We start from the raw sequence: 20704 nt of genomic DNA, 5'->3' as shown, positions 1-20704 counted from the left end.
TAATTAACCCATGTTTAAAATTATGTAGCTTTTGATGGTTGTTGTGTTTACTTTGATTTCTTACTAAATACATTTACAGTGTAACTCGCTTAATATTTTAAATGCTTTCATTTTGAAATTCACTAAGTAGTTTTTTTATCCTGATACAATAAAATTTAAAAATCATTGATAATATATAAGAATAACAAGATTGATAGACAATATGAAAGTTTCTTGTATATTTCGCCTTTCGTTATTTCTCTGAACACTCATAATACATTTGAACAACGAAAAGTACATGCAGTGTGGTCTTCTTTCTTTAATTTTTTATAGCAGGCTTTTCCTAATCTGTAAGTAACGTTATCCAAATTTCTTATTCAATTACCTGCTGCGTGCAAAAACTTTGTTCTATCTAATATAATTCATATTGATTTCGAGTATTTATTGGACTTTGTATCTCCACAATTCCTCAATAAGTGAACCTAAGTAATGGTCCATGCGTTAACTGTGTTTAGTTTATATTATTCCTTAGATTAATTACATTTATAAATAACAAAAAAATACTGGAATCTTTCAATGCATATTAACTCTATCAATACTCACAAAAGGTGAAAGTTATATTTCATTTGATACATACGATAATCACATCTGAAATATATTACAGCTTTGCATGTTTTTATGAAAATCTGTTCAAGCCTTTCGTTAAAAAATTATTTCATCATTCGCTTTTACTATCCTATTCACTTGAAACAGATTTAAATCTGTATTAATCTTGATATATTTAAATCAAGATGTCGTGATCTAAATCGGTCTTCTCTTAGAGTAGATATTTGACCAACCGTCTGTATTTTATTCTTTAATATGCGGCAATACAGCAATACAATCTATATTATAGTCAAACACCTAATGCTCATACATTTATGTACATATATCTCAATTACCCAAAGATGGTCTTGAGATTTTCAATGGTGTATTGTTTTGATATGATTCAAATGCAACACCCGTAAAAGTTGATGTTATGTTCAAAACTTTAGCAGCGTTATTATCTCCAACCTGTAAAAGAGAAATTAACAATGACAAACTCGATAAGTAAATTGTCATGATATATATAATTGTCAATTGTTTTTTTCTTGGCCATATTTGCATAATTTCTCAATCCTTAATAATCATGATTATAGGTATCTTATATATTTCACCATATCTAACAGCCTGCATCCAGTGATGTATTACTTTAAAAATATAATTGTTGTACGGTTAAGAATGGTAAAAATATTAAACTGTGACATTTTGGTGAACATTTAAAATCTGTAAATATGTTGTTGTCTTTTTCTATAATCAAATTATTTAAAACAAACCGATATTAGTTTGGTCTGAGTAATAATAGATTTTCGAAAATGATATAAACAGATATTTGTAAACAAACAATTTTTAAAAATGACGGTTTTTAATACAAAACTTCAAATATAAAATTTTCACCCTATTCAAAGATGATATGACATTGGCCTTGACATTACAAGTTACTTAAAAAGTTTAACATAAAATCATCTGTAATGAAAGACACTACTACCAAGTTATTTTTCAAAATAACATTTACTAATATTTAAACTGTAGTTCCAGTAAATATACATTGAAAAGGGTCCCATGGTTCGATGTGACTCTATATAAAATCAGGTGATCTGTGGTTTATTTTGATAATAATTATGCTGGTAATATTATCTACAGAGTCGTTTATACAAATACAAAATAAAAGTTTAAATAATGAGTCTTTTATAGACGAAACGAACGTCTGCCATATACTATCATAAGTTTGATGAGTTTTAATAGATACCTCTTGCCATAAATCTGTTGCCGTATCACTGGACAATAATGTACTTGTAGCTGACAGATAAGCCTGAAAATTAAGACAAACCCATATATTTGTATTAAATGTATTGTATACACACTTTGTGCAGGTTCTTTTATTCGATCAATGTTTCTATAATATTTCTTCATGTACATCTTTTAAACCAAATTAAGGTTGTACCTTCCAATTGTGTGCCAACAGAATATTGAAATTAAAGACTGTTTTACCTTTTTTGTTTTTTAAAACTGGTATTGCTAAAAATGTATCGTGACCTGCCTGCTGAAAAATGTGAAAACAAATTAAAGTATTGAAAAAAGTTATTTAGAGACACATTTGTCCAAGTTTTATTATTCACAGATTTAATATCTGCAAAAGTTATGATAATTCAAAGAGTAAACAGAATGTAACATAAACGACATTTTCTGTATACAATCAATTACTATGAACAAGAGTGGCAGGCATGGAGTTTTAAAATCAACAGAGGTGGAAGTGCAGTACGGTACACACACATTTACAAAAAAACAATATTGTTAGACAACTTTACTTTGTACTTAGTACTAAAACTGATATTTGAGAAAAGTTGAATTAACCTGTTTTAACATAGTACACTGTTTTCACTTGTGACTGTAAAGTTGGAACCAACTATCATATTACATCTGCCGATTTGAAAAATAAAACATTATCCAGCCTCTATTTTTATTCAATTTGAATTCTCTATATGTTAATTGCAAATTATTTGATTTAGAGCAAACGAAAGGGGAGGTGATATTGTAGTCCAGAAATCGAATTGTGTCATAAACATATAATTGTTTCAATATTCTAATGAAATTGATTTCCAAGATATCCTAAGGTAATATACAAAGAATAAAATTACTAGTTTATCAAAAGAAATCATAACTGCTATTTCAAATGTTTACACTTTTCATGTCAGTTATCGGATTTATCTCTGTTTTTATAAGACAATTTTCATGTTCAAGACTTTTCACAGCATTTGAGTTTTCATTATTCTGGCACGTAAACGCAATAGTTATAAAAGGGATGACTGTATTATTTTCTATCTATGAAGAAATAACATTAAAAATATGGTGCACACTGAATAACCCGCGTAGCCTTTTATTTAAAAGTGAGGTTATTGAAAATAGACAAAAAACATATTACAGTCATTCCTTATAATTTAATTCTTAATTCCATTTTTAAGGATTAAATCATGAAAAAAAGTTGATGACGTCACGGTCACACGACACCATGTCTATGAGCTGAAAGACAAAAAACTCTCAGCCAATCAGAAAACGTGTTACATCCAAAATTTAATATATATATAAAAAATCTGAATTATATTCTTGCAAAATACATGTCGCAGTAATGCATACAGTCATATTGTGTTCAACACCTGTAGTATACTTGTCAATATTTTCTAATGAATGCACGTGAACATAAATCAGTAAATGTAAGGCGTTAGAGACACACTGAATAAAAGTCAGGTATATAAAGCTTAATTAGAACACAGATATATATTTGTACATAAAAAATGATAAATTCCTAAGACTTGTTTATATGATATAGATCAAATTAAAACGATTAAAGGATACTTCATCTCTTAGTGATTTGTTAATGTGAAGTGACTTAAGAAATAATTCATGCAAGCCATAGATTTGTTGGAAATTGTTGAAAATGATAACAAATCTATGGCTTGCATGAATTATTTCGATTCTAATAGGACAAATACGGTAATTTGAAAATTGAAGCGAAAGTAAGATTGTCGTGTGTATGGCTGTTTTATTTAAACCCCTGTAAGCTATAAATTTCAAATAAATCTTAGGCTTGCATGAATTTTTCTTAAATAACCACTAGATAAAGTGTGTTTAATCCTTATAGTTCTTAACCCAAACATTTTTTTTCGTTGGCTGCTATTTACTATCAAATCAACAGTTGACATGTCGTAACGAAGGAGTGAGCCGCCATGTTGACTTTCTGAAATCCTTGAATATGCGAATGATGCAATATAATAGAAAATGAAACAACGCCTACCTCAAAACTCCGCGATATTATCCGAATTTAGAGCGAACACGAACGGAATAATCTTCAGCTTGAGAGTTTTCATTCGTATGACGTCAGGTTTCGACATGACGTTAATGCGCCAAAATCATTCATGAAATTTTGCGGAATTTTATTTTATTTCGACTTTATACATTTTTTAAGATCATACGGCAAATGTTTTATTGAATATCTTTTAAAGAGAATGTTTACCTCTGTTTCTGAAAATGAAATATTTCTGCTTTGTGAAGAAAAAAGACCAGTTGTTTTCTCCAGAATTATAACTCCACTGTTTATATCTCCTGTTATTAAAGAAGACTGGTTGTTCAAGGAATCTGTAGTATTCGAAAATGATCTGAGGATCCCTTCGATTGACACATTTTGAAATCCATCATTAATACTTTCCAACTAAAAAAATAAAACTATAAGTAAGAGGCAATTTATTAAGCAACACATTGATCAACATGAGAATGTAAGGTTTCAGCAAAACTAGCTAAACTCTGCACAATGCTTATATTCAGAACCTAGTTGATGATTGATTATAATGTTTTTCTGGGGGCTTGAAATTGGTATACTTTTGAGTGGGGGTAGGCAGGTTTGGGGTTTTTTTTTTTCAAATTTTTTTTAATGAATTTTGGTTTTTGTGGAAGATATTTCACATTTACACTAAATTAATTCATCAACTATTTTAGATAGCTTGATATATGGTATAGATACTTTTTAACTGTTGAAGACCGTATGTTAACCTCTTAACATTTTTTCTGGGGGGGGGGGGGGTTGTGGTTACTGCTGTTTCATTGGTGGATACTATGCATCTTCTTTTATTTAGATTGAAGTTTATCCGATACATATATAAGTAGTTATGATATTGAAGTCTATTAGGACATAATTTTTTCAAAAAGAAGTCATCCCATTAAAATAGGCAATCAGAGAGAGAGAGATTCTATCTATTTGCAAATCTTTTTAATTGTTTAAAACTTTATTCTCTTTTTGCCATATATTCATTTCACAATAATCATTATTCATGGTATTAATACTCGGTTTGTCATTTCCCTTTAATACCCAAACGGTTATTTCTAATAAATTTTGAAAGATTTAATGCAGATAAAACTTTTATTATATACATATCATTCTTTATTCCCTTTTAACAAATATGTTTCCCGTATACAACTGTGTCTAGAAAAAAACAGTGCATGCACTTTAAACGTGATGCTTATTTGAGCACTATTCCTTCTGTCCAAAAATTAGTATTTGTTTACTCAGACTACTAAATACTTTTAATGCAAAGGAACTTTCATGTTTTATAATATATATTGTCTATACCTGGTAATATTATAATATATTATATATTTTATTTTTCGTGTATCGAAAAAAATGCATACGTCCGAAGCGCTTTACTGGATTAACCTTTATCTGGATAAATATCATTGACAGAAACAGTGCTACATTAATTAAGAATCACTAATCCATGTACAAGAAGAATAGAGGAATACCTTGTGATATTTGGAAAGATTTTAGGTTCTAGTATTTTTCATTGGTTTGTTTTTGTTTTAGTTTTTGTCTGAAAAATTAATCATAACCTACAGGTGACTGGAGTATGGAAATATGTGTCTTACGCCTGGCAGTACGACTCATCCCAATTATTTCATTTATATTCAATTCAATTTGTCTCGCTTGATAATCCTTGAATTTGCGAAATGACATAAAGTTAACACAACCATTCGCTAATAATTAATGCAATGTAAACCTATAAAACTACACGGGCATACTTTTTTAAATAATAGAATTGAAGTCTAGTATTCAAAATCTGTTATATATTGAGCTGTACCATTATGGTGGTTTTTGTGTATTGTTAGTGAGTCTCTATATAATTGGTTGTTACTGAACAAAACATTATGGAATTACGATCCTTTTTTAATTTGGATCTGAGAAAAATTATTGAACAATTGAACTAAAATTAAAAAAACATACTCGCCCTCCCTCATAATAAATTGATATTGGTTGTAAACAAAACGCATTTGAGTTATAGTGACTGTTGTGATTTATCTTATCATTTCAGTTGATGTTTCAGTTTGCAGTTTCTGACCATTTACATGTATTTGGTCAAATAAACAGGTGAAAGCGTCAGATTGATGACTTTCAAACAACAATTTTGAATTCAATTTGCTTGTGATTTGCATTCATCAAACATTTAGTTCTATAAAAAGTATTCACTACATAAATGAGTTATTTCACTTTAAACTAAAGTTTTAGTAAATTGAAAGACCTCGTCGCGATATAGCTTTTTTGTGCTGATGCGACGTAAAGCAATCAAAAATCAATCAATCACTTCATATGAACCACGTAAGGGTTTTGACCCATCACCCGTGTTCCCACGGTTCCCTACTATTTCAAACTTTCTTAATTACCCTTATCTGTAGTAGTAATTTATCAGTATTATGCATATTAAGCGATATGAGGTAACCTCATATTTGCAGTTAGATCATTACGGTGTTATGTTTAATAATATTTCATTGGCAGTTCGGTTGCCAGAGAACTGTTGGCACTAAATATATAAACAGTTTTAGATTGGTTAAATGCGATATGTAGCTTTTTGGAAACGACAATATGAAGGCTGTGGCCAAATACTGCACATTTGTTGGTAGGTCTTAACAAGCACATGAGTTAATATCGTCAAGTTTTTTTCTATATCTTAGAAAGCTCTTCATGATGACTAAACTACAATACAAATAACCTATTTCCAGAAATAAAATGACAAAGGCAATTAAATTGAAAACTAAAAATGTGTCTTCTTGTTCGATTCTTTTCTTACTTGATCTATGAGGTTCCTGAAGATTCGTCTTTCACAGTTAGTTACATTTGATGTTTCCCACACCCCGGAATTGCCTTTCAGATTACATTTGCGTGAAACCACACCTTCAAAAAATACACTTCACATTCAGTTTTAATAATATCAACATTGAACAAAAAGGGTGGTTTGTGTCAGGACAACGAACAGATAGTCTTACAGAGAAATACATTTTAATCCAGTGTTATTATGTGTGTGTGTGTGTGTGTGTATGTGTGTGTTATTACAAGGCATATTTAAAAAGAAGATAAAAGGTTCATGTCATTAAGACATTTAATAATTAAAAAGGTAGGCAATGTTGAAGGTCATTCATAAACATAAATTTTGATGCAAAACAATTGCAGAAACATATCCCTAAAGATCATATATATATTGTTCTAAAACTATGTTTAATATAGCGTATTTGTCAAATTTAATTTTAGACATGTGGATGCTGTCATAGTGACATCATTCACTTAAGTATGAAGATTACTTTCGACATTCGATTTTTTTCCATGTTTTGATCCAAGAAAATGTATTAAAATTATTTTGCCTAAATATCATCATTCATTTACAAAAATGTCGATCAAATAGTGTTTCGATGCTACCGAAAGATGATTTGTCATATTCATAAAAGTAAATAACAAATCTTCTTTAACAACCAATCAATTTGATTACCAATCGCCTAACAACATACTTTTTGAAAGGAAAATTAATATCATCAAGCAAACAATAACAGTTTTAAAGACTGCCATTAAGATAATTAAACCAAGATACATCGAAAGATCATTTAAATAAACATGAACTATCATGTTGATAAAAACAAATTTACAGTTGTTTCAAAGCTAGGGTAGATAAATCATTACATTTGTTGGAAAAAACTGCAACGTGCCTTCCAAAAGGCTTCCAAAGAATTTCATACATACAACGTTCTATAAGTTACGTTGATTTATTTTTCATTAATTTCAATTTGAAGAACATTTTCTTTAAAAAAAATATACAGTTATTGAAATATCGGACTTTCATGCATTGACGTTTGTTCATGTCTGGTATATTTGTCTTTCGTAAATAGTATTGTTATAAATTAGGCTCTTGAATTGTTTCATATTTTTCATGTCGGGGCCTTTCAAAATCGACTATACGGTAGTGGTTTTTCTCATTGTTGAAGGCCTTACGGTTCCTTTAATTGTTTACATCCACTTTACATGAAATTTGGTGGATAGTTGTCTCATAAGCAATCATACCACATCTCCTTATTTTCATATACATATACAAATTCGATGCCACGCCAACACTAGTAGTTCTTCTAATCTTTCTAGCTTACAGCTGTGACAAATACAAAATGTATTAATTACCTAGAGCAACTGTTATATTCGTAATAAAATGCCATGTCGATTATGCGATACTGTTAATTGGAATAGGATATTACAATATAGATCATAAATACAAGTTTAATGTTAATCCTACCATCAAATCCTTCAGGACATGAAGAGAATGCTGTAAGACCCACGTTTGTCTCTTTCCAAGTCAAATTGTGTGTACCAAAAGTGTATATGTCTGTTTCAGCAGCACAGAATAATATATCTGCAATAAAAAGTAAAAATCTGTTGGTACTACTAGTTCACTACATGGAAGTCCGCAATTCTGTGCAAAACGTGAAATATCAGTTAACTCTTCATTTAAACTAAAATTATTTACAACACGGGGTTTTACAACACCATGCAGGCATAATATAATGACATTAACATTTGGAATTTGGGTTTTTCAATGCTTGGATTGATTATTTTTTTTATTTTTTAATAAAAATATGAAAGTTCTTGCATTCAATTACCTATATCCTATCACACACGTACACGGGAGTGAAATATGCCATGATTGGGTAAACGTTAAACAGATTTACTGTGCACCGTAATTTCTTTCAAAGACCTACGTACTCATTCGTGTGTGGCTTGATATTGCTTTGCATTAAACGTAAAAGTAAAAGTGACCCAATGCAGATGGATAAACTGACAAACTAACAACCATTTTTAAAACATGTCTTGGCTTTCAAATGTCTCGGTTTGATAGTTCCTATGAAGGTAAATCCAGAAATTCATATGGTTTAACCATATCAGTAGTCATTACCGGCTTTGGTACAAACATGATTCATTGTATTTGATCTTTTCAATTTTCCATTGATAAATTAAAAATTGTTAAGAAACTAAGGCTCTCCATCCCAAAGACAAATAAAGGCAAGAGTAGTATACCGATGTTCAAAAATCATAAATCGATTGAGAGAAAACAAATCCGGGTTACAAACTAAAACCGAGGGAAACACATCAACTATAAGAGGAAAACAAACGAACAATAGGAACACTGAAGTGCAACAAAAACAAACGCCAACATGTATAGAAAAGAACTATTTGATAACAACTGCCATATTGTTCCATTGCCAAAGCTGATCTTAGGGTAGTTTCAGGTCTATTTTGTTCAGGTAGCTCCTAACGTTTTCAGTTATTTAGACCCGTTCGTTTGTCTTTATTGTTTTGGATTTAAACGTTCCTGGAGAAGGTTAATCATCCAGAAAAATGATTCGGACGAATAAAATTTATAGGGTATTATTTGCATTAACACAACATTGTGAATCTTCGACAAGTGGTGACAATAAAACACCAGCAGTGTTTAAACTATCCATTAATGTCGTACCTGCATCAAAAACCGTAATATGGATGGTTTTTAAATAGCTTGACTGTCCCTGTAGCTGCATTTCACATCTGATTGTGGTACTGTCCAATAGCTCAATGATATTGAGTTTTACTCCATCTTGGTATTTTACTTGACTTCCAGCTATGAAAAAAATTATGAAAACCTGAATAGCATGATAAAAAAGCTATAAGTTTGGCTGGTCGAGACCTCCCAATTTTTCTTTTATCCCTTTTCATTTTTCTAAACTTTATTCTATCAAGTGTTCATAATAAATAATAACGATTGTACAATAGTGATTGATAATAATAAATAAACGGAAATGTAAATAAAACGCTCTGAATATTAGTATACCAACTTCGTAGTGTACGACAGTTAAATAATGAGGATTATAAACATACAATAAAAACGGGTATTCTGTTTAAAAAAGCGTAACTGAGTAGCGACATAACTCTTTGTTATTTCGCTATATTCGATGAATCTAATTTTAAGTGACTGGTAGTGTAATTAATATCTACTGATTGATAATATGGTACATAACCTTCATCATGTTGACTTTATCTAGATCAAACAGAAGTCTATTGTAATGGGATCTATGTAAATTGCTTCCCGATGAATCAGCCTTAAATTGTAAAACTTTCATCATGTAATGGGCTAGCATAATTTCAATAAATATACAGTACATGTTGTATAACAAGTCAATGACACAACGTTCCAACAGAGTTCAAATGACGCGGATTTTGGCAAATATAGTTCAGCAAATTAATTTTCGAATATGAATGTATTTCGAATATTTAATTTTCGAATATGAATGAATTTTTAATATTTAAGATTTATGATTGTAGCATATATAGCTATTAGCACAATTAGTTTTGCGTCCACATGTTGATATATTTTACAATACTCTCTATTTATACTAGTTGAAGTAAGAAACTGTAAAGAATTATAGATATTCAGGTCCATATTAGGTAAGAAAAAATAGAACTACTTCATTTTTGCTCATAAAATCAAAATATGTAAATGAATTAGATGTTATTAACAAAGTTATTACGCCACAATATGCACAAAGTTCAAGATGATGAAGGACAATGATGATTGTGTTCTGTTTTCCATCAAAATTTCATTGGTTGCAACGTACGTTGGAAGTAGCAAAATTATAACAGAAACTGTTCGATAAGCTTTCTAATAGCTACATCTGTACATGTCAATACATAATTCAGACAATTATAAAGTTGTTATTTTGATGTGGCGATACGTTTTCAATACGGACGTAAAATTATACAAAACAAAGAAATTAAATAAAAATAAAATATAGTAGTTCAATCAAGTTTTGTTGCTAAAGTAACTCATCACGTACGCTATTCATTTTTTATATCCTGAACACATATACCGGAATAATGTTAGGGCAAATTTAAAACTGCATTGTAACTTTAAAATTTATTCTTGATATATTATTGAAAACGCATTACATTTTTGGCAGTTGCAGCACTTACCATCTATACCAATTCCGGAAAGTGTGAAGTTAGTATTTAACTGATGGGTGATATTGGGAATGAGTTCGCATACAACTTCAGTTCCGTTTCCTTTCACAACTGTTTCAGGGATGGCAACCAGCCTTAGAGAGTAAACTACGATATCTACACTTGACATTGCAGTTTCATCTAGAACAGTGGCTATGCACGTTAAATTACCTGTAATTTAAACGAATATATGCATACATGTATAACCTTTCTAATTGATAGTGCAAACCAATGCATCATTCAGATATTTATTAAATACAGATGAGTTGGAAAAGATTTTTTTGAGAATCAAATTCATTTCCATTGATCATGAATTGATTTATGTTTCATCTTGAACATTGGATAAACACTTTGATTTAACTGAAATTTAAACAAAAATATACAATCTGTTTTGATTGATAGTTTATGACGATATCGATTAAATCATTAAGACATTTTCTGATTTTTTATTCAATTGTTTTATGTGTTTTTCTTATCATCTACATTCATTTTACGAAACATGTAGAATGTATTTCAAGGGAGAGATTATGAGGACAATGTTATGCACACTACGTTTTCTCTTACCTCTATCTCTTTGGTTTGTATTTTTAAATGAAAGTTCTGAAAAATTGGCTGTTGAATCTATTTGAAATCGGGACGATGGTGATGGTATTATCTCTGTGTCATTCAATGTCCATTTATATACCACTTCATCTGAAACTGACTCTGGTGTTGCCTCACACCGAACACGAAAAGTGCCTCCTTCAATGGCCGATAATTGTCCATTAACATCAAGACTAATGTTGCTTATCAACTGAACTGCAAATTCACGAAATATTATAAAGGAGGTTATTTTTAAAAGAAATATTCAAATTAGCACATATTGGAGCGTTCTAACTCCATAAGTATACATGATAAACATATAACTATACAAATAAACAAATAAAGCCAGAAAAACAAGTAAGAGCGTCTAAATAAAATGGTTTTGCTAAGCATCAGAATGGTTAGACATAAGCAAAATTTGCAATAAGCAGTTAATATCAGTTTAATTTCTAGGTTTGCATATGCTGACTTGGCAATGCTGCTCTCTGTACGAACGCTTATTGCATATGTTCTTTCCATTCATTTCGGTGTCCCCTCAATTGGTCAGTCGGTCATTATAATCCAAAATACCATGGTAACACAGCAGACCAGTACGATCAAAACTCTGTTGTTATTTCCTTTGTACTTTCTCGTATTATTAAATGTACTGGAATAAATAACTATTACAGTTATACAAGTTGCTATTTAATGTAAAATTTATATGTGACAATAATGTATGAAATGAATAATAGGGTTCAATTTTTTTATCCTCGGTTGATATCATCGTAGATTTGTTGAAAAATGACATCACGTAAAACCATGTTTAACACTTCAAAAATGTAACTTCCCATACTGACGAGCACCATCCCGCATTGGTTGACCGATTTGATATATTCGTGTCACTAGCGACGATGTTTAATAGTACGTTGTCTCAGATCTTTAGATGCCAGAATAGTCGTTGGATCTTTAGATTTACTGATTGTATCCTATTCCTGATTGTGATATTTTAAATGTGTGTGGTGATGCAGGAGACACTTACTCTATCGGCGCATCCGGTCTCGCTCCTTTTGGAGTTCATGCGATTCCCTCAGTTTTTGGTTTTTTTTACTTTGATTTGTATCTTCTTATTGGATTTATGAAATTTGAACATTGATAAACTACTGTTGCCTCTAATATAGCATAATTATATCTACTTTTAAAGAGAAGAAACACTGATTAAGACTTTCATTACCCATAGGTAAGTCACTTGCTGCACGAACATTTTTATCTTGATATACGTGTGTCAAATTTCTATAGTTTGAATTTATGTCTGAAACCGATTTTACTGTGAATTCAGAAATGTGTCCGTGCATCTATTTTTGCTATATTCAATATAATATACAATTAATGTTTTAACATTTAACTGATTTGTGTTATTCGACGATATTCACAGCGTGTTACTTGGAAATTAAAAAAAAAGCATAAAATTGTACAATTAGTTTAAGGAAACATCAGTTCGAATATAAAATGATAAGATCCGGAAATATAACAAATTACAGGTTGTATAAAATGATGATAAAATTCATATTGCTAACTTGAAAAAGCATTTATTTAGTATAAAGTATTGTGGAATATATCAAAGTCAGTATTCAAGTAATTCAAGATGAAAGAAAAACATTCCAAATCGTTTAAAAAGCAAACAGAGCGAGACCGGTAAGTTGACAGAGTACGCTTTGTTCGAGTTGCCTAGTCTTTGGTTTTCTGTGTTTTCTGTACTGTTGTTGAAGTCGTTTTTCGGTTTTTTGCCATGGCATTGTCATTTGGTTTTCGACTAATGAGTTTGACTATACCTTTGGTATCTTTCGCCTATCTTTTATTGCTGGTCATGTAATAATCTTCACGCTATACCAAAATCACATCGGAAGTGATTTTTGATCGAAATGTTTAATCGGATAGTACGTGAGATTATTACATATGAAACTGATATCAGTCAGCACAACACGTGACTCTGGAATACCCTTTATCAGGTAATTAAATATGAAATTACGGTGAAATATCGAATTCATGTCAGCACTGGCTTCTGGACGGATTGAAACTTCACGTCAATCAGTAGAAAAATACATCTCATAAGGTTACTAACATACCAATCTGCAACTAGGACATGTATATCTATAGAAATATTAATGCAATGTGATATCTAATTCATGTTAGCATCAAAGTGAGCCGTTTGGAAATCAAAAGATATTTTAGTATTATGAAACTTGAAAATTTACCTCGTATAAATTGCGAGACTTACTTTATATGATCCAGATAAATGCTAAGAAACTTTTATCATGTGTATATGTGTCTAACTATTATCATGCTCCTGAAGCTGTACACCAAGTTATATATTTATGTGCTCTACGCGTAGTAATTTTTAGTTACGTAGTTTCTATTGAAAGAACCGGTTTGAATTTCGCGGGTAGTATATAAAGAAAAGGATCACGTTTTTTTTCAGTTATCGAGGTTGGGCGGTGACCACGTAGATTACAATAGTGTAGACATATTTACAATAGTGCAGAATTGTTATGTTATTCAGATCAGTTTATTGTGTACTAATTATGATATTTCGTTGATATATACGGGGTTCATGTTGCTTTAGTTTTCTATGTTGTTTTTTTATATGCTGTATTTTGTCTTTTGGTCTATTTCTTTTTTTTTTGCCATGGCGTTGTCAGTGTATTTTCTACTGATGAGTTTAAATGTCCCTTTGATATCTTTTGTCCCTCTTTTAACAGTTTATGCCGAATTTTTTATATGTATGAAGACATCATTGTGGAAACAGGTTCTAGTATTTTAACTTCTTTAGTCAAATTGAGGCATGGCAACTTATTTAATCACCCAAATTCCATTTGCGGAATGGACTAAATCCCGGATGTGATTGCTATTTCTTAAATTATAGCTGATATAAGAGATCATTACTTCAGTAAAATGGTAGTATAATATATAACTAATTTTAAAACGCTTGAACTTGAGCTTTGGCAATCATACAAACCAGAACCAGATGGTCCCTCGCATATGTAGTAATATTCTTGTTCACATATTTCGTCATTCCAGTATCCAAGTTTGTCGTTCTCCATAAAAAGGTTGCAACATCTTTCCTAGTTTTTGAAAATTATAAATCATAAGATATTCATACCCAATGACTACCAAGCATTTCGATTAGAAATAATCTCAAGCTTTAGTCTTTTGTGTAGTGTTTTCAAGACTGTGTCTTTCATCGACTTATATTTTTTGGTTGCCCCCTTGAAGTAATTTTACCTTTATCCGATTTCAGATGAGCACACGTTAATTTTCTTTTCGCAATGGAAAAATTAAGGGTGTATTTTTTGCACCGATATGGTTGGGTTTCCGTTCCTTGAATTTTGGTTTTCTGTGTAGTGTTATATGAACGGTTGATGTAAGTCGTCTTTATTCGACTTATGTTTTTCTAGCTACCCCCTTGAAGTGATTTACCCCTGTGAAGACATCTTTTTTTAGCGTTTGAACTTTCTGCCAGTTATCTCTTTTAGAAACGTCGGTAAATCAAATTGATTGCCTTTGTGTCTTATACTTGGGCCTTTCATGAACTTTCATGGTGTATTCACACGGTCTGTAAAATTAAACTGTCTTCGATTGTAATATACGCAAATTTATATTAAAATAAGTGTAATCATTTTCCATGTTATAATAAATCGAAAAACAATATGAATTAAGTAACGGATTACGCAAATGTAATTTGATTAACTACATGTAGCATTACACTGTTTTCACAACCTTTTTTTATACGTAAAATTTAATTTGATTTCTGCTCCAATGTTTAAAGAAACGGAACTAAAACGATAAAAAACTTAGTTTCAGACTGGTAGATGTATGTTCTATAAATAAAAAATTAGTTCAAAAAGGAATAATTAATATAATATTGGTCTAGTAAGTGAAAAACATTACATCCATACTCAATGATGACGTATAAAAGACTGCTCCCATTTACTGAAGCTTATTTGAATGTTATTTGACCGCTGTACTCCCGATTAGATTGTAAACAGCAATGTTATTTAAAGTGTACGTGACATGATCCTGCATTCAAAGGGGAAATCAATACATCAAACGATAAAACAGAAACTACATTACTGCGTTTCCAACTGCAAACAAGCGTAATGATTTCAAAGACTGGACGTCACATTTATACTACAAAAAGCATACTCTTATAACCTTTAAACATAGATATATGATACAGAAAAAAAAGGTTCGAATAATGTTTGCTGTGCTTCTTAACAAGAGATGTCGAATAATTGCCAATGAAACTTCATAAATAATTGTAGATGTTGTACATGAATCCTTATAAAACACATTTTTAAAAACTCAAATTTAAATTAATGATCACGTACACACACACATATTCAATATTGATAAAAGACGGACCAAAGATTTATTGTAAATGTATAATAAATAAGGGGTCGTAATGATTCAAAGGCGAAAACATTACCGAACTGTCATTACGTCATCTATCAATATAAATCCCTTTTCTGGATATGAGAAAATTAATATTTTTTCTTGTAAGACAATTTAAACAAAACAACCACACAAAAGGAAGCTAAAGGAAAATCACTATTATTGAAAGGAAAATCAACAGTAGAAAGAAAATAGCATCCCGATTGTAATATATTTGGTACACGATTTTGATTCAACAAATTTAGTCAATTCGTCAACGCTTAAAGATGCGCACAAAAGGAATACTTGTTGACAATTTTGTATTGTTAAATTCTAAGTAATAAAAAATATTCAACTATACAAATATTCTGCTGAGAGAAATTTTATTTATTCTTTCAGATATAAAATCAGCACACTTGAACAAATACGATCATGGTACATAAAACTAGTTACTGTATCATCATTACAGCACAATTATGTTAAAATGCAAATAACATAAAAACATGTAAAATTTTACAGAATAAGGAATTGTGATAGTATGGATATTGGTTAAAAAATCTATAATCTTTTAAAATATCATCTTTTTAGACACCTATTACACTTGATATTCATTTAACGTCATTATATTGAACGTATCTATACTGACAATGGTAAAACAAATATTGAAAAGATAGTTATCGTTGTTTTACCAAAAAATTATCGAAGAAAAAAAACCGTGACAGACATTAACCAACACCCACCAATGATTTACAGGCTCCTGACTTGGGACAGGCACAACAATAATTTGGCCGGATTAAACATGTTTGTGATCGTTCAACCCTACCCTAACCTGCGACAGTGATTTAACAGCACAACATAAGAACAAACGGTAAACATCAGATGGAAATGGCCTAACTCAATAAATTGGTAAGAAGAACATAAACACAAAAAAAACAGGCTAAATGGAACTCGCAGTTACTGTAAGCTAGTTCAAAGCCAATTACAACTCATAAATAAATCATGTTTTCCTACACTAAAGTATCAATCAGTACAGATATAACTGATGCCTATTTTACATTTCAGGTTAACTTAGTCAGCCCGGCACTTACGTGTTCGAAGCTGGGTTCACTTGGATTCGGATCATCAGTTGACTTCTTCTTATACCAATGTGAATACATGGGATATGTTAAATATGATCCATCCACCCAATGGAACAAGCTTAGATTAAACGGGTGCCTTTCTAAGCCTATCCATACTCTCCTTGTTAAGGAGAAACTAATATTCAAGAGAAGTCTATTCACAAAATCTGCAAAATTAACAGAAAGAATCTCAAATGCCAACCCTCAAAAATGGTAGCTAGTCAACTGAAAAACATTGTAAAGGATACCGTATGCCTGGAATTTGTTACAAAAGATTCCGGTAGATTCATAAAACTCCAGCAAAGGAGCAGTAAGAATTATACTTGAATTTGATATTTCAATTCTATCAAATGTTATGTTTTCTTCCTTAAAATGTTTATTCTTTATATTATACAGATGGTAAAATACCAATAATGTATTCTAATGAATAAAATTGTGAATACATAAACCCCTGATTACTTATCAATAATTGTTATCAATGATGTTCAATACTACAATTTATGATATATTTCTAATAACGGTGTATGTGTATGTTGGAGAATGATAATAACTTTTTTAATGATTCTGTACGAGCGTTAGAAATTATCTTTCTGTTACAAACTTAAAATATTTCGAAGTGCCCATGAATCAAATAACCCCTTAATTGTTTTAGACATTAGACGACACAACATACGATGAAATGGTAAGAATTGTATAAGCTTCCTATTTGCGAGTATGAATGTAAACCACGCAATTTTTAGTGACCATTTACGTTTTGTTAAATAACAGTTCAAATCAACATATTTAAAAATTGGAGTTACAAGTAGATTGCATTCCCTCTTTGAATCAAATTATACTTCATTATGTGTGATAATTAACTAAAAAGTAAATGTTTATTGAAAAATTATAATCTGCCTTTTATATGAAACCCAAAAGTTAACTCATCTCCACGTTTCAATTGTATTGGAATATTTCAAAAGACTCCTCTCCCAAATAAGCTTATTATAGATACCATCACGAATTAGTTGACCCGTTATAGTATATCTGTTTCACAGATGACGACGGATATATTCTTTAATTTTCTATGTTGTGTTTTGTATACTTTTGTATGTCTTTTCGTCGTTTTTCTTTTTTGCCTTGGAATTGTCAGTTTGTTTTAGACTTATGAGTTTGAATGTCCATTTGGTATCTTTCGTCTCTCTTTTCCAGATGTCGTGACCACAATTCACTTTTTCTTTTCCCCGAATGTGACCTACCGAATGAGATTATCACCCGGTTTATACTTACATGAGCCACTCGACGGATAAAACATGTCGAGCAAGGTACACCTACCCTTCCGGATCACCTGTGACCATCCACAGTATTTTTTGAGGTTTATGTTGCTCAGCCTTTGGTTTTCGATGTTGTGTTTTGGATGCTGTTGTTTGTTTTTCGTTTTTTGCCATGGCATTGTCAGTTTTAATTTTTCGACTAATGAGTTTGAATGTCCCTTTTGTTATCTTTTGCCTCTCCGTTTAGAAATTATTAAGAAACAAACGTTCCAACTACTTCATGCAAAGTTGACTTTAGACTAATTTTACTATTTTGTTTAGGTCTTTTTTCGTCACATAGCTCATATCGTTTCAGCGTATTTACCAATCTTTGGTTTTCAAATGTTAAGCTTTGAGCGTTCCTGATGAAGGTTAATCTAGAAAAGCGCTTCGGATGAACGAAATGTATCAGAGTTTATTGCATTTACTAGTACTGGATCGATACCGCTTCTGTGGACTGTTAGGCCCCGAGGGTATCATCAGCACTGGGTGCAGTGATTCGGTACTTACATGATTTTATCATATACTTTTTAAAAAATGAAAACATAACTTTACAAATCTTCTGCATCCGAAGCGCTTTGAAATTCCCCTTTCATTAATCAAAAAATTATTAACAAAGGAAGGTTCAAACTATCTCAGGCAACGTTGACCTTTGACGAGAATTTGGCAACGTTTTTTATTTTTGTTTTTTTTTGGGGGGGGGGGGGGGGTTCTGTTTTTGATTTTTTGGAGGGGACGTGGGTTCCTTATCATTCCCTACTAATTTTCCATAACCAAATTAAAAGTACTTGATACATATCAAAAACATAGTATTTAGCTTTCATACATGTACTCATAACGTGTGTCAAAGCCTAATTTTCGAAAATGTGCAATTTTTATAATAAACTTCTTGTCAGTGTAAAGCGCGTCCCAAAAATGTACAAATATCTTATCGTTGAAGATGAAAGACAAATAGTAATAAAACTAATACTGTTAAGATGTATCAAAAGTGTCACAAATATATACACATACTTTGTTCCTCTTGACTTTTTATAATAACTAGGTGATATTTATAGCCATAAACTTTGGAACACTCTTCCATTGCTCGGTTCCAGTTCAATTCTTCATGGACAAGTTTATAACATGTATTATCTAAAAGTAAAAAAGAATGCTTAAGATAATTTGAGGTTAAATTTTTTCATTGTTTGCTTGAGGCTTCTTTAAAATAGATTTTCTTTGGATAACGGTGATGATGATGGGAAAGATGTGAATTTGACCTATACGTCGATTTGTGATGAGTATGAATACGAAAAGTTTTTGAACTTACAAAAATGTAATCAATCCCTATTTCCTTTATAAAGTAACTGTATTGGATACATTTTATTGTACTTTTCAAGACATAAAAACTATATTAATTTATCATAATCATAGTGTTCTATAAAGTTTGGGGAAAACACTCAAAATGCACATAAATATTACAGTAAAAAAACGAAACAAATCTTACTAAAAGCTGTAAATCCAGATCTACATGGATAATCATCGAAGTCATCTTTTGCTTTTCTTCTCATTCTCCAATTAAATTCACGGAAGTGACTGTGATCTATATGAAAAATATCTAAGAATACATATAAACTGTCATTACCTAATTTTAGAGGTAACAGTCAGACATACTGAGTCAAAAAGGATTTGACCTATACGTCGATGAGACATCAAAGCGAAAATAAATGCAAGACATCTATCAAGAATCCCCGTCGTCTTTTCCTCGGTTATGAACTACCGAATTAGGCTTATTACCGGGTTTTTGCTTGCATGAGAAACATGACGGGTGCCACATGTAGAGCAGGATCTGCTTACCCTACCTTGTGGGGCTTGTGTTTTTCTATGTTGTGTTTTGTATACTGTTGTTTGTCTTATATTTTTAGCGTTTTTTGCCATGGCGTTGTAAGTTTATTTTCGACTTATGTGTTTGATTTTTCCTTGGGTATCTTTCGGCTCTGTCATACTTTCAGATAAGACACGAAGACACCTATGAGTATGATCGACGTCTGTAGTGATAAAAATGAAGGGGGTCACTTGTTTAACCGGTATTTAGTATTGGTAAAAAAAAGGATGTATGGTACACATGAAGGTTCTATTCCAATGTCAGTTGAAATATTCGGAATTACAGTACAGGTACGAATATAATAAAACTATTAAGCTAGATGGACGATAGCGCACATGTAGGATCTATGTCGCAGTACAAATATCAGTGTCATTTATGAACTGTATCTAACTTACGCATACCCAATATCTATTTTTATTTTTATTCAGAACTAGTATGTTGAGAAATTGTAACAATATATCATTTCGAAATGGTCATTGTGGAACGTGTTAAGTGTTATTTTCAGTCCCTCCTCCTCATAAGAGTTTTTTATACTAAAACCACCAATAACTTGCACATTAGA

General features: G+C 31.0%; 1 protein-coding gene across 1 annotated transcript in view; it reads right to left on the bottom strand.

Annotated features, from left to right (window-relative positions):
* Window positions 1-20704, bottom strand: part of LOC127708006 (adhesion G protein-coupled receptor L3-like) — a 60074-nt gene that overhangs the window by 21265 nt on the left and 18105 nt on the right. The window contains exons 3-14 of the mRNA XM_052212798.1: window positions 19765-19875; window positions 19293-19412; window positions 16963-17159; window positions 14460-14565; window positions 11450-11683; window positions 10859-11056; window positions 9369-9509; window positions 8151-8267; window positions 6669-6772; window positions 4070-4264; window positions 1808-1870; window positions 921-1032 (exon numbers count right to left, since the gene is read on the bottom strand). Coding sequence (XP_052068758.1) covers window positions 921-1032; window positions 1808-1870; window positions 4070-4264; window positions 6669-6772; window positions 8151-8267; window positions 9369-9509; window positions 10859-11056; window positions 11450-11683; window positions 14460-14565; window positions 16963-17159; window positions 19293-19412; window positions 19765-19828 — 1651 coding nt within the window. The 5' untranslated portion in view covers window positions 19829-19875. The remainder of the gene's footprint in view (window positions 1-920; window positions 1033-1807; window positions 1871-4069; window positions 4265-6668; window positions 6773-8150; window positions 8268-9368; window positions 9510-10858; window positions 11057-11449; window positions 11684-14459; window positions 14566-16962; window positions 17160-19292; window positions 19413-19764; window positions 19876-20704) is intronic.

This window comes from Mytilus californianus, unplaced genomic scaffold, assembly GCF_021869535.1.
Source record: "Mytilus californianus isolate M0D057914Y unplaced genomic scaffold, xbMytCali1.0.p SCAF_1, whole genome shotgun sequence".
Taxonomy (NCBI): Eukaryota; Metazoa; Mollusca; class Bivalvia; order Mytilida; family Mytilidae; genus Mytilus; species Mytilus californianus.
Note: the sequence above shows the minus strand (reverse complement) of the source record. Positions and strands in the feature narration are given on the sequence as shown.